Source organism: Typopeltis vanoorti, chromosome 7, assembly GCF_054136105.1.
Source record: "Typopeltis vanoorti isolate ZY-2024b chromosome 7, IOZ_Tvanoo_1.0, whole genome shotgun sequence".
Lineage (NCBI taxonomy): Eukaryota > Metazoa > Arthropoda > Arachnida > Uropygi > Thelyphonidae > Typopeltis > Typopeltis vanoorti.
In genome coordinates, this window is record NC_143555.1 from 64959116 (window position 1) to 64985634 (window position 26519).

General features: G+C 37.9%; 1 protein-coding gene across 1 annotated transcript in view; it reads left to right on the forward strand.

The window, feature by feature from the left end:
- LOC150104736 (uncharacterized) overlaps nucleotides 1-26519 on the forward strand; it is a 252990-nt gene that overhangs the window by 45323 nt on the left and 181148 nt on the right. The window contains exons 2-3 of the mRNA XM_090395619.1: nucleotides 5718-5903; nucleotides 16814-17482. Coding sequence (XP_090251745.1) covers nucleotides 5718-5903; nucleotides 16814-17482 — 855 coding nt within the window. The remainder of the gene's footprint in view (nucleotides 1-5717; nucleotides 5904-16813; nucleotides 17483-26519) is intronic.

Here is a 26519-nt window from a genome sequence, read left to right on the forward strand (position 1 = left end):
TTATGAAGCAATACTGCCTGTTTCGTTACGTATCCAGGTAACCGCCCTTGACTCGTGGCATCGCCTTCATCTGAACGACCTTGACGACACGTGTATCACTTATCATTTTTTCTCCTTTTTTGTTTTTCTTTTCTTTTTTTTCCCCCTTTTTTCTTTTTTTTTTTTTGAAATCATTACTTCAGTAGCGAAACTGTGATCATCATGTTGTCAATGTTTGAACCAACGCAGTATCTTTTTATGATTCAATTCTGTCTGTCCATTAATTATTTTCCCACTTGTAGGATTCTGAATTTACATAATAATATTTATATTTAGTGCCGTTGTCTTTTATGAGGGAGCCCATTCTGCACTCAAAACGCAAGAGAGGCTTTGTTCTGTCTGCTCAGCGTGGTCTACTGAAATGATAAATAGGTGGTAGCGATAAGCACGGAGGACTTTTAATTGCGACCTTGTTATAGGCCAGCCAAAAGAAGTTGATTTGCTTGTGGCTGGCAGGTTCTTCTATCACACGTGACCTGAAATTATTGCTAATTATACTTTACCACCTGCGTGTGGAGGCTGAATGCTGATGACGCATTATTTTAGGAATGTGTTAACATTGAAATTTCCTATATAAAACTATAAAATTAATGTAGCACAGCCTTCCACAAATATCTAAGAATGAAAGCAACGTGAAAAATAACTAAAATATGGTTGTAATTATGTCGAGAAAAGCAGATTTAAAAGATATTTAAGGAACGGCCTGCACTCTAAAGTACCATCGCGTCAATATTTCTTTAGGTCTGTTGCTACCCACGTCCGGGTTTTGTTTTTCCCAAACTACCCTAGATTTTAGCCTTAAAAAAATGCACAACACACTGCACTGCTGGTGTAAGTAGGCCCCACTCTGCAGCTGACGAGAGATCATAAAACCGACAGATCGCAACCGTTTGTCTCCTTCGAGCGATTATCCGGAGCCGAGGTTCCTCCTGGAATGTGTCCGACCAGGGTCAGTGGATGACCTTGCCGCTGGCAGAACATCTATAGTTACCAACCGCCCTCGTCAACGTCGCGTTCTTTTCAGCCCACGGCTCGCCTTACCTGGCAAACAACGGCAGCTGAACTCCACTGTGTGTGTGTGTGTGTGTGTGTGTGTGTGTGTTGGCACACAGTCCTTTCACCCCCGCCCGTGCCGTTTTGCACTGTTGTGAGAAGTTTATGTTGGATGTCGGTGGTTCCTTTTAAAACAGATTTAGCGAGCGGCGGCACCACACTTGTCTGCAGTACTGTACTTGGTAGCCGGCAAGGACAAAGAACCAACTGAATGCCAACCAAGCATGCACGCACCGGAATTTAGGCAGCTTACTAGATAAGATTTCCTGCTGTAGCTTCATATTTGTTTAACCTATAGTGAGAACCAGATTTTATTCACCTGTAAATTTTTAACAGCGTGTTATTTAATTTATGCTTTTTTTTTTTTTTTTTTTTGCTGTTGCCTATTATTTTTGTTCTGCTTCTCTTTGCATCATTTTTTGTTCATTTATTACTAAGAAAATGAACATGAAGTTGGTAGGACACTCGGTATTCATTTTTCATTTGTTATCCGAAAATGCAAATAAACAACTCATTTCTCTCAAGCCACTTGCGGTTATTGAGGTGTGCAGCAAACATCTCCCTCAACTCTGAATTTAAAACCCTTCTTCCCCCTTTTTCCTCTCCCCAAATCAGCCTGAAGCGGACATTGTAGGATAAATATTCAAGAAAGAAGGAGAGATAAATTCCGTCATTGGTGATTGCCCTAACTTCTTTTATGTATTACAACATCTAGTTTTTCTATCATTCAGCAACGACCTTCTTTATTATAGCGTATTTCTTTCTTCTGATCTGGTAGAAAAACTTCAGTTTTTCACAAGATTTTCCCCAGAAGGGTGGGAATTATAAAACACCAGTAGGTGTCTGGAATTTTGTCACGCCCTCCTTAGGTGTGTTCTTTCTTTCAGGCGAGCAGAGGAATCCTGATACAGTTTTATCTTCTTTCACGTCTCCTTCTGTGGGTGGTAAGTGCGTCTTATCCTAAAGTAACGGTTTGGTCGTCATTGGGCTGATCCCACTGAAACGACAGCTCCTGAATTTTATTAAAGAACGAATGCTGAAATTCCCCAGAAAGGTTAACAGTGAACTTTAAGAATAAAAGGCTGCACTGCTGATAGGTTTATATTTATAGACTAATTCTATAGGGAGACGTGACTTTGGTAATTGTCTCATGCCATGCCTTTCTACTCTTTTCCACATTTAGTGTAATTGAAACTCTAATTTCGTCTTCAATCCGCGTACACTTGCTATTGAAATTACGTTTCTTTTCAAAAAGTATATTTAGTTATATCAGTAATGTGCTTGAACTTGAATTGAACAAACAGTATTCGCCATATTTAGGTCCGAGTACTAATTTTCTCATGATTGTAGAACTTTCTGTAACCTATCATTGAGTTAGTTCATCTCAGGTAAAGTAAGTCCTCCTCCTTATAACAGAATGCGTAGATTCATTATTGTCCAAGTTTTTTTTTTCTCCAATTCTAAGTAGCATTTCATCTGATCAGATAGTGAAAGCTGTTTATCTTCAGCTGTTTGCTCCAGTTGCAACAGACATTTTCAAACGTGCATAATATAAATACGATACTCGATTATCATATGGGATATCAACTTTTCGGATCACTCACATTTCCTATTTGCCCCTGAAGACCAAAGGATATTATCTTAAGTTTTCTTTGGTTAAAAAAAAAAAGATCTTTAGTTAGAAAGCCAAAGGAATAGGTATTAATGTAATAGAAAAAAAAAAGCAAATCTTCAGGAACTTTTCTTTGAAGCAATTACAGAGGCGACATCAGTCTGCGCAGATCATTCGTAACGGGTTATTTGGGAAGTGGTAGTTACAAGTGGCATTTCTTTATTTTTTTCCCTTCCTTTTTTTCTTCTTTTCTCCCCTCCCTCCTTTCTTTGAAAGCTGCAGTTCCCAGAGTGTGTTTTCGAAAACCTGTCTGTCGTGTTTTCTGTGTCTATACACGGTTAAGATTTCGTGAGATATTCCAACATTATTCGAACTGAGCTTTAATTTCGCACTGTACTTGCATTACTCTCATTTTGGGAGTATATCACGAAAAACACGCTGCTCCACTGTTGTGATTACACTGTATCTAATTGTTGATGCAGAGTAATCAACAGTTACTCTGATTCAGCTTCATATTCGATCTGCTTATAGCAGTGTCTTGTTTCAGGTTGAAAATACTTACTGAAGATTCTGTTCATAATGGGATACAGTTCTAATTTTTCAACAACCAATACACGAAGAAAATTAAAGGAATGTATTTGTGCTGGAACCTACAGTCGCATTCTTTATTCGTAAACTACGTTTAGTTTCATCTTTAATTTTTAATGAAATTTACTAAAGATCAAATTTTTTAATTGAAATCTGAGGTAGTTCAAGAGTGGTAAGTCGTGTCTTGTGACAGTTTCCAATAAATGTTTTCTATTATTAGTTGCCGTGGCTTTAGTTTATCAAGATCAGTAGCGTAGTCGGAAATCTGCAACATTTATATTCGGTTGAAAAAGACCTGAGTTCGATGTTATCTCGCACACGAGAACCTTCATAAGGAATATTAAGCCTAAAATGAGTTAGTTAATCTCATCTGCAGGGGTGGAAGGCTCTACTGTCGCAATACAGGGAATAACACACACACACACACACACACACACACACCATTAACAGCGCGTATGCCTTTTTAATGGTGTGGGTGTTCCTCAGGAAATGCGTCAGTAATTCGAACCGGTTCCTGTCTTCAAGGTGCCGATTTTTTTTTTTCCCCTTTATTATAGCTTTGTTATTACTGCATCGCATACCTTTTTACCAATAGCAGACTACCTAAAAAAAAATTACTGTAAAGATATAAAATCAATAGAAGAAGAATTGGAAGATCAAGAAAGCGATGGCGTGAGACCCAAAACAGGCCACGTGGCTTAAAATCCATGATAGAGGAGGAGGAAGATTTCGATTTTTAATGAAGACTGTATTCGATAAGTGAGCTTTTCCAAGCACCGCTCAAAGTTTGAAATAAAGTATGAAAGATATACGAGTATTTATCTATACAGACGTCCATGTCTGTTGAGACACTTCCCGCTACGAAGTTAGCAGCATGAAGTCAACCTTGTAGGATAACTTTGACTGTTGCATCTGGAAATCTATGACCATACTCTGAACTTGGTCTTTCTTTCGAAGTGAACTGTCGTACTTTCACGGTCTTCTTTTTTATAGCTGCAAAAATTGGAAAAATCACCAGGGTTGAGAGGTCAGGATTGTAGGGAGGGTGTTTCCCGCAGTTTTCTCAGTATCATTGTGAGTTAATGATGTCCTCACTATCCAGAAACCAAGTTAATTGCGGAAACGGATGATGTCAAAGGAAATTGTCAACGTATCTTTTCTTGTGCAGGACATTAATCCTGGGTGAGTGATGGGGAAGGATGATTCAGTTAATGCTCATTTCCTTTGTTTCTGAAAATGGCAATGCCGTTTCTCGCGCTTCAAAATTACTGTGAAGAAACTCGTTAATTTCTTGTGCATATCTGATGAGCTATAACAGAATTTCGCATACCAATCATGCATTACAGTGCTGTTCAAACAAATACTCACTATAATCTCGATACATATTTAAGCATTGTCCTTTAAAAACAAATTACCGCTCTTTAATTTTAGATTTTTAAGTAATCCTAGAAATTCACACGATGTCTGACTTGCGAATAATATGCCGATCTGTTTTCTCGTGAAGGTGCAGCAGTTGCTCGTAAGTTATCGATGTTCAGTAGATGTCTACTTTTTATATCAGTGACCCCATTAATTCTGGTAATGCGAAAAGCATTTTTGGATTTCCTGGCTTTTTCCTTGAACTTTGCTTTCAAGTTCAAGGTATTACCTTATTTGAAAGTGCACCTTAACTAAATGTCCAGTTTCCCTCCTTTTGTGATATAGGAAAGCAACAGCTCCAATTCTTGGTCGGAACACATTCTAAACTACACTACTTTTTCAAGTTGGCAGGATGATACACTATGAAGATCCATTGCTCACTTTCTGAAAGGGGAAAAAAACATTTCTTTATTATATAGTTTTTCATCACATTTATATTAGTTATTGCCACATTTTCTATTGTGAAAATGTTAAAATGTCACGATTGCAAAGAAATCACTGATACACCAACCTTTTTGTACATGGCTGTGAATTACTTCACCTGCCATCATTAGAGCTACACGAACATCTGTTTGGCTAAATTAGTTTCTCAGCTATCCCTTTTAGTTGTTATTAAATTTTTCACGCCCAGGTTTTTATTTAAACTCTGAGATTTCTACCCAACCCAGAACACAAGTCTTCGTTTTGCTTAAAGAACATGACCTAAATTCTTAAGACGCGTTGTGAACTTCTTGAGTAACCCGAGTAACGGGTTCGCCTCGACCTGTGTCATGGAGCGAAATGTCATGAAACAATGAAAGCATTTTTGTAAGCCCTACGAAACAGTTGCCTTATGTACCCCACCCACCCGGACATAGCTGGTACTGCGACAGAGTTGTCATGTGAGAAGTAGCCACTCATACGGACGGGATTCATGTGAGAAAGAGGCGGATCACAAATGTAATCAACCTAAAGAAATGCGATAGTGACATTATGCAGAATTCCTTAGCTGTCATTATTTCACCAGGACACATGGAAAGGTTCCTTTTTTGAAACTTTTAATACGTCTTCATCTAATCAACTTGGCACGTTCGGCAGGTGGTAATATTGGTATCACTACCAACATCATGTACAACAGTTTACGTTATATGCAGTACTTTCGAAGGCGGAGTTCTAAAGACAGCCTAGTTAACTTTCATCAGAGAAAAGACGGGTAAGAAGACGAAGCTACCTTCTTAGAAAAAGCGCTTTACGAACAGAAGGGCCTCACCAATGACCGCACAACGAACCCTTCATCTTTGACCGGGTTTTGAAATAACATGTTGGAAGGCAATTAGTGGAGTGTATTAGAGGAGGTTTTTTTTTTTATTTTATTATTATTATTTAGAAAAAGGTAAGGATAAGTGTGGAATGTTATTATGTTTTTGTCCTTCGGACTGAAGGCGGACAGTACGAAGAAGGAACATTTTCTTATGGACTAAAAAAGTGGATGGAAAATTGGGATAAAAACAAAAACAATTCTCTTGAACGTAAAAGTGTCCACTCCCTGAACCGAATAGCAAGTTATAATTAGGATGGGAAGGAATACTTTATATTTTGATGATACACTTAAATAACATGTTATGTTCATGAGATAAGAAATTCCCCATAAGTGAATGCTTTGTGATATTTTAGGCGGAAATCATTAATTTACGTGCGTTTTTTTAATTCCTCTGAAATTAGGAGTTTACTGCTAAAAATTATAATGATTTGAATTTTTTTCAAAACCTACCTCCTGAGGATGTAGGGTGAAACTTTACAGAGATTATTAAGCTTGGAATTTACAGCGCACTTAGAATTATTATTGGAAGATCTAAGTGATTTTGTTTGATAACGCGGGACATCATTTATGCTTTGATCCCAGTAAATCAATGTGCATATTTAACCTTAGGTGCACAGAATTAGATAGGCAGATAAAGATGTTCATTTAATTTTCCCTCGTCCAATTCCTATGTAAATTCCACAATACATATTAATAAATTCCTCTTCTCTGGAATAAATTTAGGCTAGATTTTTGGCACTGGCGGGAGAGTTATCAGGAAATTAGAATAAAAGCTCTATTATACTTTAATTGCAAACGTGTTTTCCTTCTCTACAATTTCCCCTCTTTTATGCTTATTTAAGTATTTAGACATCAAGCTTATGATATATATATATATAAACAAACATCAAGAAACTATATTTGAGGGGCGGGGGGGGGGGGAGGATCATATTTTTAAGAACTCTATTACCACTTAAGATTATCTGAGAAAGTACTATTAGTACGATTATTCCTTTTATATTAGACAGAGAATCGAATGACAGACCTAATTAGATACGTTTTACAGTTGCTTAAGATAGTTTCCGAAGTTGCAGTATTATAGTTAACGGGGAAAAAAAAAAAAGGCATTTGTATTGCGTCTTCATGTCACGAATTATTTATGGTGGCATCTTAGTTATATTACGCACCCTCCTGCAACATTCATGAATTTATGGTGGTACGTTATTCATATTAAACAGACACCGTTCCTCTTCGTGAAGTAAGTCAGAGTTCTGTAAAAAAGAAGAATCTTAAATGTAATTTTTAGTATTTGTGCACAGATTATTAGTTTTTGAACTTGAATTTATGAAATCAGTCCGCCTGTTTTACTGGTATGTGTGTATATATATATTTTTTTCCCTGTATGCTGGATAACCGGATTTTCGAATCATAAGCCACAAACTTGAAATTTTTTTTTTGTCCTATCTATCATAGACAATGTATTTTTATTAACGTTTTGTATAATTTCGCATAATTTTTCCGATAAAAGTGCTCCTATTATATTAAATTTAGTTGAGATTTTAAATATCATACACTGTATTTGATTAAATTCCATTCACTGGAGTTATGTGCTTACATTCGCGTTTTACGAAACGCGCCTATTAATAATAAACTAAATATTGTTCGGATTTGTTCTGCATAGGAATTTAGGTTCTAGTAAACATTTATCCTTAAAACATTTGATGTCCATAATATTTTTCCTAGAGCCTTCGTGGCTCAGTTGGTATAGACGAAGTCCTTTGGTCGGAAAGAGTTTTCGATTCCCGTCCATGACGTGAGGAACCTTTATTTGGTCTCTTTCGACTAAAGGTGAGTTAGCTGGTCTCATACGGAGGTAGGGGGGGTTCATCCGGAAACTCGGGTTTTTCGTTCCCCAGAACAGGAAAACCGGTCCCGTGAACACACGCATCTAGAGACATAGGACACTCACAGGGAGGCATGGGGCCAACCATCTTATCCTCGAGACAGTCGCGGTTGTGAAGTCCACAGCTAAAGAACTTAAATGGTTCTGAAAAAGCTTAAGACAAGACAATTTTTTCCCTACTGTCCATTAAAAAAATTAGATTTAGCAATATGATGAATAAAATGCATAACCAACACCAATTTGATTTGAGTGGTTTGTGTAGTCTGGTTTGTGTAATCCTTGCATAAACTCCGCTCTGGCTGGATTCCTTTTAATAAGATTTGGTAAGTTGGGATCACGAAAGTTGGTTGCATCATCTCAGTTTTGGGTCCCTTTATGGTAACAGAATTAGGTAAAACAATACAAATCCTAAATATCATAACAAATAGGAGTAAACAGTCCACAGTTTGCCATAAGCAAAAGAAAAAAAATGACCCTAGGTTTTTCACTATTAATAACAACAGCAGTATGTATTTCAAAATGCATATTTTTATTGTTGTCTCGAATTATTCTTATACATTTTAGTGTATTTTCTTAATATAAATAGGGAAGAATTCAATAATCACTTTGCCACGGTCAGCGAAAGCATTCTGAAAAAATCTAAAACCACCCCTTAGAATTGCACTTCCAAGAGAATTGACCATTCCATATATCTTTTCCCCACATGTGAAAACGAAATCAAAATTGTTCTAGCTAGCCTAAAAACAGCCAAAACTATAGGATACGATAGTATTAACACTAGCATTGTGAAACAGTGCCAAAATGTACATTATGGAACCCCTAATGTACATTTTTAACATATCACTGATGACAGTCATGTTTCCATCGGATTTTAAGAAGGTCCTACCTGTACAGATTTACAGAAAGAAAAACAAAAATAAATTGGAAAAATTACAGAACAATCTTCCTTCTACCAGTCTTATCGAAAATATTAGAGAAATTGGTAAAAATTTAGACTCATGAAGTTTGGACAAAAACAACTTATTTTCAAAGAATCAATTTAGGTTCAGGCAAAAGTTTAGCACAGAACATGTGCTAAACTGAACTTCACAAAGAATGTTCATTCCCTAGATGAACATAAACTAACATCAGCAGTATTTTTAGATATACGCAAAGCTTTTGACACCGTATCACGTGAAATTTTAATTAAAAAAAAAATAGAAGTCATAGGAATACGAGGTACTGCCTTAAATTGGTTCAAAAATTACTGAAATGCCAGATCACAAATTGTAAAAATGAACAACAGCTATAGCAGCTCCAAAACAGTAGATTGTTGTGTACCACGAGGATCTGTCTTAGGACAAATTTTATTTAATATTTATATCAATGATTATTGCAATCGTAAACTAAACAGATCTTTTAAAAGTAATTAATTGGTTCCAGTCAAATAAACTCAGTCTGGATGTCTCAAAAACTAAATGTGTAAATTTTAATTTGCGAAATACAACACACAAAATGAACTTTACTGCACAATTAATTTCGTATGGTTGGAATTGCAGGACAAATTTAAACTGTAAGGAATAGAAAAAGTCAATGCAATAAATAACTTGGGATTAAAAATTGATGGTAATTTAAGCTGGAAACCGCATATTACTGATGTCGTGAATAAAGCAAGGATTATGTTAAACAGGCTTTACTCTTAAATAGATTCTTAAATTTAAATATGTTAAAAATATTATATTCTATTTGGATTCAAAGCACACTACAATATGGTATATTAAGTTGGGGAGGGATCTATCGCACTACGCTGAAGCCTATAGTTTCGAATCAGAATAAAGTAATTCAAATCTTAACTAGAAACAAATACAGTGATACTGCAATGTATAATAAATACACCATACTAAACATACTTCTTTCACTATGCCTTATCCCATGTTAAACGGGGTCGGCGCACCGATCTTTAACCTTCCTCTTTCAAGTTCTCTGGTCCAGGACGTCCTTCGGACTCCATCCTTTCTCCCCTAAGATCCTCTGTCACCTTATCCCTCCACCTGCCTCTTTTTCTCCTTCCTTCCAACTCCATATACCCCACTCGTTTACCAACGTCAACGTACCCCTCACCCTTCCTCTCAACATGTCCAAACCACCTCAGCCTACTTTCTTGTATCTTCTTGCCAATTGGTCCCACCTTAACCGTCCCTCTGATGTAGTCATTCCTTATCCTGTCCTTCTTTGTCACACCACTCATCCATCTCAACATCCGCATCTCCGCTACCTCCATCTTCCTCTCCTGTGCCTTTGTTATAGGCCACGTCTCCGCGCCATGAAGTATCGCCGGCCTCACCACCATCTTATACAGCTTTCCTTTCCTCTTACAACTCACTCTCTTGTCGCACAGGACCCCCGCTCATCTTCCTCCAGTTCATCCAGCCGCATGTTATTCGATGCTGTATTTCCTCATCCAGGTCACCATTCCTCTCGACGACCGACCCAAGGTACTTGAATTTCTTCCCTGAAATTAGCCTTTCACCCTGAAGTCGTATGATCATATCCTCGTCACTCCCCGTTGACACATATTCAGTCTTCTCCCGGTTAATTTTCATGCCTCTCTCCTCCAATACCTTTCTTCACTCTTCCAGGGTATTTTCAAGCTTCTCTCGGGATGATTCGCATAGAACAATGTCGTCGGCAAACAGCATGCTCCATGGTGCCTCTTTCTTGACATCCTCCACTAGTACATCCATGACTAGGTCAAAGAGGTAGGGGCTCAGAACTGACCCTTGGTGTAGCCCTACGACAATGGGGAACCCTTCTGTCATGCCGACACTAGACCTGACCTGAGTTTCTGTTCCCTCCTATAAACATACTATCCCTTAGATATTTATACGCTTATAGGGTACTGCTATTCATGAGAAACGATAACGAATACGTACATGTCAGACAAGATGCTTTCCTTAGTAGACATAAGGGCCTAAAAATATAGTTCCTAAAGCTAATAAAGAAGCAATACACAAACGTTATACTTATTCAGTTCAAAAAATATTCAACGCACTACCTTTAACAATAAGAAATGAAAAAACTAACCCAAACAAATAAAAAAACTCGAATGAACAAAACTCGAATGAAAGAATATTTATTTTCACACAGAAATGAGCAATCTCTGTTGAAAATAATTGTATAAATGATTGGTGTTTCATATTGGTATGAAATGATAATGATAATGCATTACAATACTTTTTGTAACTTTGCATATCGTAACCTAGGCGAGCTGTTGCTCTTAGGTTACACATATGATTGTCAAAATTTTGTACGAGAATATGAAGCTTACAATTAAACAATATCTAACTCTAAAAAAAAAAAAAAATGTACGCAATAGAGACATATACTGGCGACATAGCCCTAGTTACTTCGGCATAATTCCAAATAGCCCTAGCACGAAATGAATGTTTTCGATAGTAGGGATCCTTTTTTAATCACCTACTTTTAAAATGACCAGCGCACGTTAATTTATCATCAGTGGTAAATGAATATTTAATACTTCTATCACTTCCTTGTATACGGACAAGCATACAATATTTCTATTATTTGCGTTTGTGTGTGTGTGTAGGGGGGGGGGAGGAGATACATATACAAATGCCTTAGGAACTGGCGTCATACTGATGAAGATGCCTATTTTAGACAGTGGTGAGAATAATATGAGCTATGTATGTTTTGGAACCGATCAAAGCTTGCAGCTACTCGCTATATGATAACAGAATATATCTCTTTTGTAAATTAAGAATATTTGAATTATTATGGATAATTCATAAATCTTTCATACAAATTGATATATACTGGATATTTTAAAAATCTTATTGCAGTTATGATTTAAATATTAACGGTAATCTTTTTGATAATTTTAATAAAATAAGACTATTAATTAAAATAAACTAAATAAAACTGACCACCTGCATTCTTAATATTTTACGTTAAAAACATTGGTAGCGTAGAAAACTTTCGTTCATAGATGTCGCCACTCAACAGTACAGTTGCTTGAGGCCTAACTCGAGGTCAAATGCCTTCTGTTTTCGCGACTTGTAGCTTCTAGGGTGGAGTATTAGTGGCTGGGAGATTTCTCCACTGCCGATATGTGCTGTATTAACTTGTGCGAAGGCCATTGAACAGTGGTATGCAATCATACATGAAGTATTCTTGAAAGACATGTAAGCACTCCAACAGCTAGGCAGTGTGTGTGTATTTCCGGCACGGAAATGCGCGCACATATAGCCTTCCTTTCTGTTTGGTTGATGATATTAGTTGGTATTCGGCTGTCATATTGACGATTTAGAGAGGAGAGGAATGAAATAAGGGCGGTGCTCGTCGAACGCTGCGTTCAAAGGTTACCACTAATCAACGAAATAAATCCAAAGGTTTAGATCCGGTTTATTATTCATATACAAGACGTGGAGGTCGTATATTGCAGTGTTTACTCTTTCTGTACACATTCCTCCCTCCTACTTCACTACGCCTTCGATTATTCAATTCCAAGGGTGTGGACGGAAAGTTCTACTTCCACAGTGCTTAAACATGTACTACGTTGGCTCACTCGATTTTATTTGCTCCTTTTTTTTTTTGTTGGTGCTGCTGTAGTTGTCTGGTATCTACAATGTTTCGACAGCCTAGGCTAATTTCCCCCTCCTGCATGCGGCCCTCTCTGTAGGGTCACGTTCAGTGGCATTGACCCGACGGCTTTGAAAGGAATGGCTGAAATAAAACTGTAGTGACTCATTACTCAAACTCTTAAAGGGAACATGACAATAGCAGGACGTTAGAGGGCGTTACAGTCAGGAATTTTATATTGACGGCAGAAATGTTTGTTCGAGTAATTGACATTCTCAGAAATCATATGTATTCAGATAGAAATGTATGACGTGACGAAATTCATCCATGAATAAGTTATTAATTTAGCAAAATTATTCCATATATCTAGCGAAACAGATGCCAACTTAGTGGGAAATATTTCACATTTATTCATTAATAACAGAATATTGCAGATTACTTTCATCTCAACCATTCAGAAGGCGCTGCAGATGTGTTTATTCATACAGCACTTAGGTTGCAAGGTAATAAAGTTTATCCTTAAAAAAATCCACATAATTAGTAGTAGTATATATAATTAAGGGGAAATTGGGATGGTAATACATCCTTATGTTAAGTAGATTTGCCAAATTCGTTCAGTATGACTGGCTGAATAATGATTTAATTGTGTGACTAAATCATTATTGCTAAAGTAAGATACACTGGATTTTCTTTGCCTTAGGAACACCCACCTAATAATGCGTTGGGACAAGACAATGTGGCGATTTCGTTGCCATGTTCCTCCAACCACCCATAGCTGTACGAGCCCGATGACAAGGTGCATCGTCCTGTTGAAAGATGGCACTGTGGTCGTGGTAGACCTGTTGAAGATATGAATGAAGATGGTCGGCAAACAGGTCCCTGCAGGGTTCACCATTCGGTGTTTGTGGGATGATAACCAACGGACCTAGAGCGTGCAAGCAAAAAAACATCTCAGACCATAACACCACCTTCACCAGCCTGTTGAACCTCAACTGTACAACCAGGGGCTGTTTATGCCAAATGCGAAACCGGCCATCAGCATGGTGCAGCAGGAAACGGGGCTCATCCCTCCAGACGACCTTCTTCCATTTGTTGAGGGTCCGTTACCGACGTTCCTTGACCCATGCGAGGCATTGTTTGCGATGTCTGGCCGTTATCATGGGTACCCTTGGTGTCTGGCTGTGGAAACTCAGGCGAAGCAAGGTACTGTCCATGTGGTCCATATGGAAATAGGTCGAACTGCTGTACTGGCGGTGAGATATGTGACTGTTGTACGTCATTGCTGAGATACTAGCCGTAACCCCCGACGCTCACCTCCAGGATCAACCACCGCTGGCTGATCAATGAGAACCCTTCTGCTGGAGATGTCTGTTCATGGTTAATCTAGTCCTGATACACCCTTGATACAATAGCGGGAGCAACCAACAAGTGCGGCTGTTTCTGAAATACTGGCACCTTCCCTCTGAGCCCCAACTATCTGCCCGCGTTCAAATTGGCTTATGTCGCCATATTTCCCAATTACTGGCAAATTTTTACTGATTACATACAGAGGATAGGTTTGCCCATTTATGGTAGCCGCACGTGATATCATGTGGTACTTCGTTATCGTGCCGAATATGTAAATTGGGGATGTTCCTAATGTAAAGCTAACTCAGTGTATATTGAAGGAGCAGGAGAATGGTTTAAACTCTTGAGGAGGATGAGCACCTCTTCAACATAAAATTTGCCTGTTATGCACGGATAGTAGAAAATTCAAAACAAAATACTGATATATATATATATATATATATCAGTTATTTTGTTTCATCAGTGTAAGTATCATTCTTAGGTTAAAACAGCTTTCCAAATATTATAATAATAAAATCCTAGGTGTCGTTTTGTTTTGATTCTACAATTGTACTGGGCTTTCATAAAATAATGCCTGTGTTTTTACACTGCTTGGAAAGAAGTCAATGAGCGTCCCTGTTGGCAAGGCATTGTGCCACGTAACGAGTTACGTGTTTGTATACGTTTTGTTTTGATTCTACAATTGTATTGGGCTTCCATAAAAGAATGCCAGTATTTTTACACGGCTTGGAAAGAAGTCAGTGGGTATTCCTATAGACAAGGTGCATCTTGCCATGTAACGAGTCAGGTATTTGTAGCCTGTATATAAATATGGAGAATATGATGCTCCCAAGTCAGTGGAACTGTGTCCTGGTGAAGTGGCTGCGAGAAGAGAACTGACGGAGTTTGAAAGAGGGATTGTGATAGGATGCCATGTTGCAGGCCTATCTGTTCGGCAAATTGTTGAAAAATTGGACCATTCCAGGTCATCAGGTGCATACCAGAATGCATAACCCTATCTATGAAATTCAGAGGTGGCGGTGTGATGGTATTGCCCTGTTTTTTTTTCTGAATTGGCCACGAACATTGAACTCCGAGAGATATCTGAACATTCTGGACAATGCAGTGCGTCCTACTTTGTGGCGTTTCTACAGAACTGACCATTATCTCTTTCAGCAAGTTGCGTCATAAGGCTGTTGTAACTGCGTGGTTTGTGGACATGCACGTCACCACACTTGACTAGCTTCCACAGAGCCCTGACTCAACCCTATTGAACATGTGTGGGATGTCGGGTGAAGTCAAAGGCCGTCTGCCTCACAAAATCCAGGATCTCATTTCATGCCTACAGCAAGAATGGTCCAAAATTCCCATTGATCGCTATCGTACGCCTGTAAAGAATGCTCCGTAGGATTGCTGCAGTCATTGCACTGAAAAGAGGTCCTACATCTTATTAAGGTGGACGCGTGCCATTGCTATTTGTTCCTCGCACTCTATGGTGTCTGGTGACTTTTTTCCAAACAGTGTATTTTCCTTAATGATAGTCTGACTGAAGAAAACTTGTATACCTATATTACATTAGTACTGTGAATGGATTAAAGATTGGATATTCCTAGAATCCTGCTTTAGAGATCAAACATGGAACTTTTTCAAGTCTTTTTTCAGGCTTCCAGTACGTAGGGTTGTCGCACAGCAGGCGTATAAAATCACCTAGCACTTAGAGACTTTCACAAACATCCAGGAAAAGCCGGATTTCAATTTCCAGCCTGTTGAATAAAGAGCGGAAACTATTCACTCGGCTCACAAGGTCATCAAAAAAAATGACGTTCAAACCTGTCTTCGGCTAGGTTTGAACGTCATCCAACAGAGATTTGCATCCAAAGTTGAACTTAATCCAGTTCAGTTCAAAATTTGACGATTAACAAATGTTCATTTTCTTTTAATATTTATTGTTTTTAATTATATTAAAAACAAATGTTCTAATTTGAATGTTTTCTTTATATTAAATATTTCATTTAATATAAATAGAAACGATAATCTGCTGTGCATAAGACACTGAAGCAACATTTCTTCAGTTTCTTATTCAGAGCAATTTATTTCGCTTTTTCAATTTGCATCATAACACAAAACATTATCTTCATTTTTTTGTTGATTAACAAAAATTCACAAAATAATTTTTGCTCTGGTTTATTGGATGAGGGAGGTGGGATCTCTGAGCCCTCACCCGTTTGTTGATCAAGCATTGTATTTTTATTTTTAAATAATAGTCTGTGGTCACGTTTCGGGAGTATCATTGTGGTTTCATTGAATCTTTGGTAGATGATTTGATCAGCTTCATATTCTAATGTTGCATATTTGGACAACAAGAATAATAGTTTTATTTAAAACGTCTATTTGGTAGCCTTCCCCTTCCCCCGTCCATTTTTTTTTCTTTTGCTATAAGTAGCTTTCAGATTTCTTTCAACTTAATAGCGGTTCCAAAACCTCCCTTTCTTTATTTTTAGATAACGATTTTTACTTGGATATAAGATTCTGACTGTTATCAAATTAAAAAAAAAAAAGTAGGACTAGGAACATTTTATATGGACATTAAGGTTTAATGGATTCAGAAGACAAGATACTTGACTGTGATTGAGTGCCATTGGAGACGGGAAAATCTTGTTTTTTATTCCGTGGAGTGATTTAGATTTTTTATGTGCCAATAAATCTGCAGGGACCGTTAAAATGTGAGGAGACCCTTTCAAATGTTTGCCCTTTTTTTAACATACTGTTGAATTTGAGCGAAGGAGGAGATAGTGCGAGAGGATGCGCTGTGGTGATAGTCCATATAGGTTAAGAAAGGAATTTTGTCAGACAGTTATAGCCACGAGTAAAATTATTTTGATGGCATGCTCTTAGTAATGAGCAAATGATTCTCAGGAATGTGAAGCTGCGCGCGCGCGCGTTTTGTTACCATGTCACGTTGCCATAACTCTCACTGATTTTTTTTTCTTTCTTTCTCCCTCTCTCTTTTACATAGGAGCGTCAATGACCAAAGTAGCGCTACTCCTGGTCAGAAGGTCAGCGGCAGTAAGGAGACTCTATGGCAAAAGGCGACTTCACTTCGCCATTCACTGAGGTACAGCAAGTCCAAGAGCAGTCAGAAGACTTCTTCGTCTGTTCTTCCGCATCGGACATCCCCTCAGTACCAGAGCGAAAGGAAAGGGAAGCTCAACAAGGACCTCGGCCGTGACTGGGGATCCCAGAGAAATCTGGCGCGTGAACGCAGGAGTCTAGCATCTGTACCGACGGAAGGTCGCCGACATGCACGATCCCTTTGCGATTATGGAGACAGCGATTGGGATGTGGGCAGGCTGGCAGGTTCAAAGGTCATAGTTTCGCCCCACGGACGTTCTCAGCAGTTAGTCAATTTGGACTCCACCGCTCTGTTGCCCCGCCATCTCTCTCGCCAGCAGAGGTCGCTGAGGAAGTTGACAAAAGACTCTGGTTATGAGACCTGTGTCCAAGGTGATCAGGATTACATGAGTGTCGAATGGGGTGTCGGAAAAGAAGAAAGACGGCACATGTTCAAAGAATCTAAAGGGCACTATTCGGCATCGGATCCTAAAAGATTGTCCAGGTCGGAGGTGAATTGCGCCGAGGAATGCAAGGAATCTGCTGGGTCTTGTCGGTCCACCACCTCTGTCAGGTAAGCAGATTCCAACGCTGTAAATTATTTCTGGTAGTAGTAATATTTATCATTGATCACTTATGCAGTATATTTCTCGTCATAATATATTGAAAGATATAAATTGAGTATAAGGGAATGATGAAATGCTGTCGTAATATAAAGATTAACTCTTTACAAAAAAAAAAAAAATAGTGCTGCTATGTTACATGGTATGGAAAGTGACAGTTGGTAATCACTAAATTATAAATGCTTAACAAAAGGGTATAAAGCAATACTTTCTCCGTCTGTCTCTCTCTCTCTCTATCGAACATACTTTCAAATAAATTGTCCCTCTGAAGTAGCTGCCAATCTCGATGTTTTAAATCGTGACAGCATACAAGTTGACTGTCTATGTGGGGAGACTTTCGGCGCCACAGCCCTGACGACCGAGGGGGGATTGGTATGTTAGAATGGTCAGCACAACGCGATAGTAGACAGAAGGGGAACTCGAGCACTTAAACAATCCAATACTTTGGCGTACCTGCACGTGTATGCCGTACATATTCCGTACTCAGTATTCGTGATAACAATGAATGACTTTAAATCAGTCTGTGGATGTCGTAATTGGGATGTGCCTCGTATGTTCGTTATTTTTGAGCCGTGTACAGTGTTGGGAAGGGGTTTAATGTACTCTGTTCTTTACCGAGATTGTTAGCAATAGCAAAAAAAAAAAAAAAAAGATAAGAGGGAAATGTCGGCTGAATGACGAAAACGTTAACCCTCAGCATAAAACAAGTGTTTTTAATAGCACAGATCATTAGCAAGACAAGTACGCGTCTTTGTTCCGTCCGAAAATAATAAAAAAAAAAAAATGCATTTTCATCCCTTTGTCTTTATGCTTATGTGAGTTTATCGTTAGATGGCGCTATAATACCGTTATTTAGTTTTAAATAATACAGGAGTTGGTTAAGAACATCGTTACAGTCCCTATTAAAGGAAAATTCTTCGTTAACTGGAAGAAGGGTGAGTGGGATAAGAATGGAGGTTATAATTGTTAATGGTTTGAAGATGACGGAGTGCCTGTGTTGACCGGAATAGAAAGATTAAAGCAACGTTGTAGAAGTGAGGGGAGGGTTTGGATTAGTAACACTGTCTTTTGTTCACTTTTATTGGAGAACGGAGGGGATTGCCTTCTCTATTACATCGAAATGACTAGATGTTGCTGTTAAAGGTCCTTCGCTTTACAAATTGTTTGTAGACGGAAGTCACGCCATGTAATCTTGAATCAGGAACTTTGCTTTTAATTAGACAATGTTGGGTGCTAAGCACGACACTGTGCTACAAAATGAATACAGTTTCAGAGCAGCGAAGAACCGGAATGTTGGGTGTCAGTGTCTCCCCCCCCCCGTTTCTCTTCCCGACAAGAGCAGTACCTTCCTTTAACAGATTTGTCAAGATTGCTTCACGAAGTACAACGGTTTTATTCCCTATGCTTCGGTTTCGCGTGCCGTCAGTCGCCAACGCTTTTGATTTTACATTGGTGTCTTCATCACGTCATTTGCGAAGGAGAGTCAAGGACGATGTCGTCATCCTGCTCCATCTCCGTCTTGGCACTCATTAAGGGCTGTCGGCCCACGTAATTATAACAACGTGGGGTTGACAGGTGTGATGGAGATCTCGAAGAGACGATGTCTGTCCTTTGTTCCTGCTGTTCGCTACAAAAATCCCTTCTCACTACTACCGCACCATCGCGGGTTGCGGGGCCAATTAACGCACGCGAACAAACAAATTAGATGTTCGCGTTCCTTACCAACATAAGCACTGCTATGATATTCCAGTAGAGCTGACACTTATGAAAACCTGGTTGACATGTAGGTATGATTTTCGTACCATCACGTAATGGTCTTTTGCAACCCAGTTGTTTAGAACTGCTGCAATTCAGTAGAAGAACTGTAGCCCTGCATACTTCCTCCTACGCCCAAATGCTTATCTTAAAATATTCCGTCTTTCTGTCAACATGCTCATATATACGTTCACAATAGTTTGCGTGTTTACAAAAATACATATTCTGCATTGTGTGAACATAGATCGGATAAAACTGATTGCTTTTAGAAGCATTCCTTTTACTCAAGGAATTAAATAAAATCTATATCAGTCAATTTTTTAAAAAATAAATACAGGCAATTTTAAGTAGCCCTTAGCTGAAATTGGGACTCGGCCATAAATTTCATAACGCTCTTAGGGCAGTAGTTATGGTTTGAGGCAGTGGAGAGAAGCTTTAATGATATGATTCATAAAAATGACGATCCAGCGAATGCATCTCGTTTATTCTCTCTTTTGTGTTTTTCATTATTAAATAAACATCGTTTATTTTATTGGCCATATTAAAATTTAATTTTGCTCTTAACAACGTGGACCACAGTTTAAAGTTATGGTGAAGCTTCAAGTGCCTAGAGTTTTAAATCGTCATCCGAGTTACGGCTTAAAATTTGATATCAGCAAATTCTTATTCGTAAACACTGCAAGCTGATATCCCAAAATTAGAATATTAATGTGGTTAAGAAACGAACGGTTTGTTTCTTTACCACTTTTTTTTTTCTTTTCACCTATTTCTCTTCTTTTGCAATAAAGAGAAATAAGCTCGAATATAACTAATATCTTTTTTGTTTAAATTAAACATGAAAACATGACCCCGATAAAAGTCCATGAATTTTCCAAACATCAGCTCCAGAAATTAAATCCACACACCTGTAGGCTTGCATAAAGAGATAAAGCAATAGTGATAATCATTGTTCCTGAGGACAAAGATGTAGAAAGTATATATATAAATATAATCTTCGACATTGTGATCAGGAACCATTTTACTGAATTACTTTTGAACTTACACTTTGGTCACATGATTCATTGGATGATTATTGGAACCGTCTATGGACAAATCAGTAAGTTATAACAAATTTACAGTATTAAAATTTTTTAAGAATTTTTTAATTTTATAAACACAAAAGTTATAATAAATAGAATTTAAATTATGTTTCTTTATTTATATTATATTTTTGATTATCCTATATTTTATGCTTTAGAGCTAATGTATTTTATTCACTTTATGTGAATCTTATTAAATATAAGAAGGATAATAGCAATATAACTATTGTTAATCCAATAGTAATTGAATTTATGAATTAGTTTTTAGGGAAGTTTTTGTAAAAATAGCATGCGGAGGGGAGTTGAAAACACGTAAGCAAAATTTTCTCTGTTGTTTTTAATAAAGATTACTGTGCAGTTTTATTATATGTTATATTATAAAATGAAGATACTGCAATTTTTCTTCAGAAAATCTGTTGGGAATGAGAAACATAGTTAGTTAGACTTAACGTTGTTTTGAACTCATCGAGTATTTCTGAATCGTTTGTTATCATTTTATGCTACTGTTGTTCATATATAGTACTTATTTTAATATCATATAGTTTAATGTTTAGAAATGAAAAAGTCCATACATAATAAATTGCACATGGAATTTTCAAGCAAACGCACGTAACCAGAAATTCTCATCCACTTGGATAAAAGTGAAGAGGAGAATTGAAGCACAATACGCAACTAATATTGTTTTCTACACACGCGTATATTAGTTGCTTGTGACGCCACAAGAATAACAACAAAAGTTGCATGGAGTTTTTTTCCGCTTGATGGAGAGCCGTCACGGGTTCAAGGTTGTTTAAAACCGTTCTCAGAAGCGGCAGATGGTATTTGCGAGCAGCATCGCAAGGTACAAGACAAAGAATTTATACGCAGATTACTTTTTCGCCACCAAGGTCAGGAATGTCACGAAGCCTAGGAGTGGATATTTCATTAGAAAGACAGCTAAAATAACTATACTGCCTTCTTCTTGATGCAGTTGGTTTTCCATTGCGGACAAAGGAATAAATACAGCCACTAGTTGCGTGTGTGTGTGTGTGTGTGTGTGTGTGTGTGTGTGTGTTTCAGTTATGCCGATGTTAAACTTATATGTACAGTTTGATTGGGTAAAGACATCATATCCTCAAACCGTGATTAGACAAGTTGTGCATTGCATATAAGCACTGGTGAGTCAGATGGAATTTCTTTTGACATGTCAAGGAAACGGAATAAGTTGTCATGACCTTTTGATTCGACTAGAATTTTTACTAACCTCCTAAATTCTTTGTTTTCTCCTCCCCATACTTTGTCCGTGTCATTTGCAACGAAGAGGATTGACTTGCAGGCTGAGCAAAGAGCCATTAAAATCCTCCCCCTGGCGGTATGCAGCGACATCAAGGACACAATCAATCAATCGCTGGTGTCGCCAACAGGGGCTTATGCCAGAGAACACAGATACGCTGTTCTGTTGATTTGGATCCACGTCTGTCATCTGTTCGAAACGCGTATTGCTTGTTCTTTTTAGGACTTCATTTTCCACTGCTTAGCTTAGCAACAAAGCAAAGCGTACCCTCCACTTAAAAACTAAAGTAATAAAACAGTTAATTGTACAAACAAGACTGGTTCACGAGCAGGGTTCCCTACTCGTTATGTGACCTGTGCGCCTTAGAATAAAGGTCATAAAATGGTAAATATTGTCTGTAGTGGGCAGCCATTTCATCGTAGCTGTTTCTAAATTCGTTATTAAAAGCGTTCATACCGATGCAAAAGCTGTGTGTGTGTGTGTGTGTGTGTGTGTGTGTGTGTGTGTGTGTGTGTGTGTGTGTGTGTGTGTGTGTGTGTGTGTGTGTTCGTTCTTGGTCCTCTGAACTTACCAACACCCATCTTGAGTTCCGGTTGTCTCGCTGCATTACGAAAGCGCAGGCTGGACTCCTGCTAGGTCAGTAAATTCCTCTCGTACTTCCCAGTGCAGGATTACAGAAGCGTAATGTTCATTTCAGCCTGACGTGGGGAGGGGGAAAAGGGAGGTGGGGCGGAAGACAGAATTCCTAAATTCTTGTGATGGAAACGACGCTCAGTGTGTAGTTTACATCTAGAAGTGGCACACTGTTTTCTACAGAAACAGCAAAGGGTAGTAACTTACTTTTGGACGATTACGTATCGGTTATTGTCTCTGTAATGAGGTGAGTCGCAAATTAAACTAATTAGTTCGATCTAAGTACTTCACTGTCCCAGATTTGTTCCTTGTGGCTAAAAGATTCGGCTGTAATCGATTCAGGCTGGTTACTATGGTGTGTTTAACAAGCTGCATAAATCTTGTGCCCTGTTAAATTCAACGGGCGCGTAGACTGGAAAGGCTTGATTTTTTCGTTTCAACTTCTGTTTAGCTTCATGGCTTGAGAACTAGAATTGAATATTTAAAGGTAGTTGCGGGGTGTGTTATCTTAATTAATAAAATTTACCTTTTCTTTACATTTCAAACACCCTGACACCCTGAAGAAAGATTACTGATGCTTTTCTAATAAATGCTAGCAATAAACAAAATAGAAGATTAATGTTTTTCGGTAAGAAAGTATCATTAATAACAAGAATGAATTGCAGGGACTGGAACCATTTCTTTAACGTCCTTTAATTCCTCCTTTCCATACTCAGATTTTGATGGCATTGGACCCTACAATTCTCATACTCACCTTTTCGTTACTAATAAGTGGCTGCTGTAGTCAGCTATAATATTGAAGGCTAACATTGCACGGTAGTTAAGTACGCATCAAAATAGAAAAGCCCACTTTTTTTTTTTTTTTTTTTTTAAAGGTTGACTAAAAGACTAGAATCCTTTAGGTTCTGTTTTGTTGAGATTTTCCGAACTTCACGCTTGGTATTCAAACTGTGGCGATTGGGTCAGTGTATTTAAGGGTTTCGATCTCTTGTATCAGCATGAGAAACAGTATTTGAATGCAAACTTACAACGCTAATAAGCCATATGTTGAAGATGATGTTACTAATATGCAATGTCCAGAAAATTCTAGGTTTTTGGTGGAACAAGACAGAAATGAGCCCTTTCAAAGTGAATGAAGCATTTTATACGCACTCAGTGCCATCCTTATATGGGAGTTATGAGCGCATGAAAATTTTTTAAGGAAACTCCTTCTTTCTCTAATTATTTAAATCATATGTAACTGTGTAAACTACACCGGCGTCTACCAGATTTGGTGCAACTGTGATAAACCATACTTTGGCCAGACAGAGAAATCCATTGAGTTATGCATCGAAGAACATCAAAGGTACATAGGTTACGGGAGAACGCGAGCCAGTGCGCTGTCGAGCCATGTTCGGTTTTCCACAAATTCTAATGAAGAGAACCACACCCATCCAGTTCTATGGTTCAAGTCTACTAATATTTTAGGGTGTTACGATGAACTAGAAAGAAAGATAGTAAAATCTAAAGAAATCATCCTTAATCCTATACATCTCAACAGCAACCTAAGTTATAACCTGTCTGACTGTCATTGTGCTGCTATCCAATATTGGCGTACACGAGATTGTGAGCGCACCCGTACGCGTACGCCCAAGAATGAAGTCAGAGAGAGAATGTTTTTAAATACACAAATGTCAACGTATTTAAATGTATGTGCTAAAAATGTATATAGCATATACGTTGAAATGTATATGCTAATCTTTTTGTGCTGTTTAGGGATAATTCATTTACTGTTCTTGTTGGTTATTTCTTTTATTTTTTGCACCTGAAGAAGTCTGTTAAAGACGAAACTAGTCGTCCCATTAAAATTTATTTTTACTTCTTATCTCGGTTTCCCAGTCATTTAATCCTGAAACACACACACACACACACACACACACACACACACACACACACACACACACACACACACACACACACACACACACACACACACACACACACACACACACACAGTATGTGTGTGTGTGATGTATGTATGTATGTATGTATGTATATATATATATATATATATATATATATATATATATTTGTTGCATGATGCTTAATAACCTTCCAGTATCGTATAAATTAAAAAAAAAAAAAATCTCTCTCTCCACACACACACACACACACACACACACATTTTTGTATTCAATATATTCTTCTCATATCTTATGTTTCTTCTTGACCGATTGATGAATCCATAAATTTGAAGTTCCAGGATAAGATAATCGAAGAAACTGCAATAATACTTAACCCTGCATAGGAAATGTGTATCGGTCAAATTTCATGCATTGTATGATCAATTTACTTTCATATATAATATATAATATTGCTTTCAACAACTTTTATATATTTTACGATCAATTTCCTATAATATGGCAAGGGATAAATGTGGAAATTATATATTACACCCAACATTTTGTACAATGAAATATTGCATTGATTTTGTCTGATCAAATATTTCATTAGACAAACTCGGTCATGCTCTTGGGATTCTACCATATCCTATCCGTCATCCTCTGTGCCACGGGAATAGTGCAGAAAAACTTAGTTTTATCGCACTTGCACGTTTTCATAATTCGCAATTATTGGAAGATATATATTAAAATTTTATTTTCGTGGCTCTGCAGTCAGTTTTGTATCATCATTTAAAACAAAATAGTTTTCAGGATTACTTTCTTTTGATACACGAACGGTTTTAATGGTAGGACGGTGACTGAACCAAAAGAAATAGTCGAGTTTCTGAGTGATCATTTTGGAAAGGTGTATCATCCGGGTGGTGATTTTACAGTTGCTGATGTTAGAGAGATGCATATCAAGATTGAGGTAGATGAACAGAAGGTGTTCAGCATATTATAAAAGATATGAATGTGAACACAGCAGTGGGACTGGATGGAATATCAGCCTGTGTACTACGTAAACATGCAAGAGAATTGGCATTGCCTCTGACAAAGTTGTTCAATCTAAGTCTCAGCTTTTCATGGTTCCAAGGGAGTGGAAAGAGGGTAAGATAGTACCATTGAATAAAGGTGGTAAATTACAGACCAATTAATATATCAGGAGTGGTAAAAGTATTGGAAAAGTTGGTGAAAGTAAAATACAGCAGCGGGTGGATAGGGATGCAATACTCTATAGTGGGCAGCATGGCTTTGTAAAGGGTAGGTCCTGTCTTAGTAACTTATTCACATTTTATAATAAATGTGACAACAGAATTGGATAAAGGTAATGGCTACACCGCGATACTGCTCGATTTTACCAAATCATTTGATAGAATATCACATGAAAACTATTAAAACTGCAGCAAATGGGAATGGATGAGGCTAGTAGCATGGATGGGGGGGGAGGAGACTGACGGACAGACACCAGAGAGTAGTACATGACAGAGGGGAATCTAGGAGAATGATGATGATGATGATGACTAGTGGCGTACTTCAGAGTTCGGTACTAGAGCCACTTCGCATTAATTTGTATATCGGTGACATAGGGAAAGATTTAAGAGGGGATATTCAGTTGTTTGCTGATGATGCAAAACTGGGGGAGAGCAATAGTTGATAAAGGTGATGTAGATATCCTGCAGGATGATTTAAATAAATCGGCATTGTGGGCAAAGGATAATGATTGTTAATTTAATGTTGCAAAAATGTAAGGTTATGTACTTTGGGTTGAAAAGGTCGCATATGGTGTTATCATATTGATGCTATTGGATTGCAGGAAATTGATGAGGCTAGGGACTTGAGATAATGCTGGACAAAGAGTTGAAGTTCAGAGGACATATTGCAAAGGTTGGTAAATAGCTCAACGAATTGCTTGGATGTTGAAAAACACGCTAACGAGTAATGATAAGGAAGTTATTATCCCTCTTTATAAAGCGATGATTCGGCCATATGTTGACTACCGCACATTTGGTGACCTGGGTTTCTTATGGAACCAGGAGATGGCCCAGAGGATTCAGAGAGGAGTGATCAAGATGGTGACAGGTTTGTGGAATACTATCCTTGTAGGTAGTATCCTTGAAGGTTCGTGGGTTACAAAAGTTTAGTTGATAGACAGAAAAGAGGGGACATGATAAAAACATTAAAGATATTAAAAGGTTTTTAGCAAGTGATATTTTTCAATATATATATGACAAATAGTCAGAAAATTAGAGGCCATCCGTGGAAGTTGTTTAAGAGTGCGGTTAGTAGGCGGTGTGTGTGTGTGTGTGGACTAGATTTTTTTTACGTA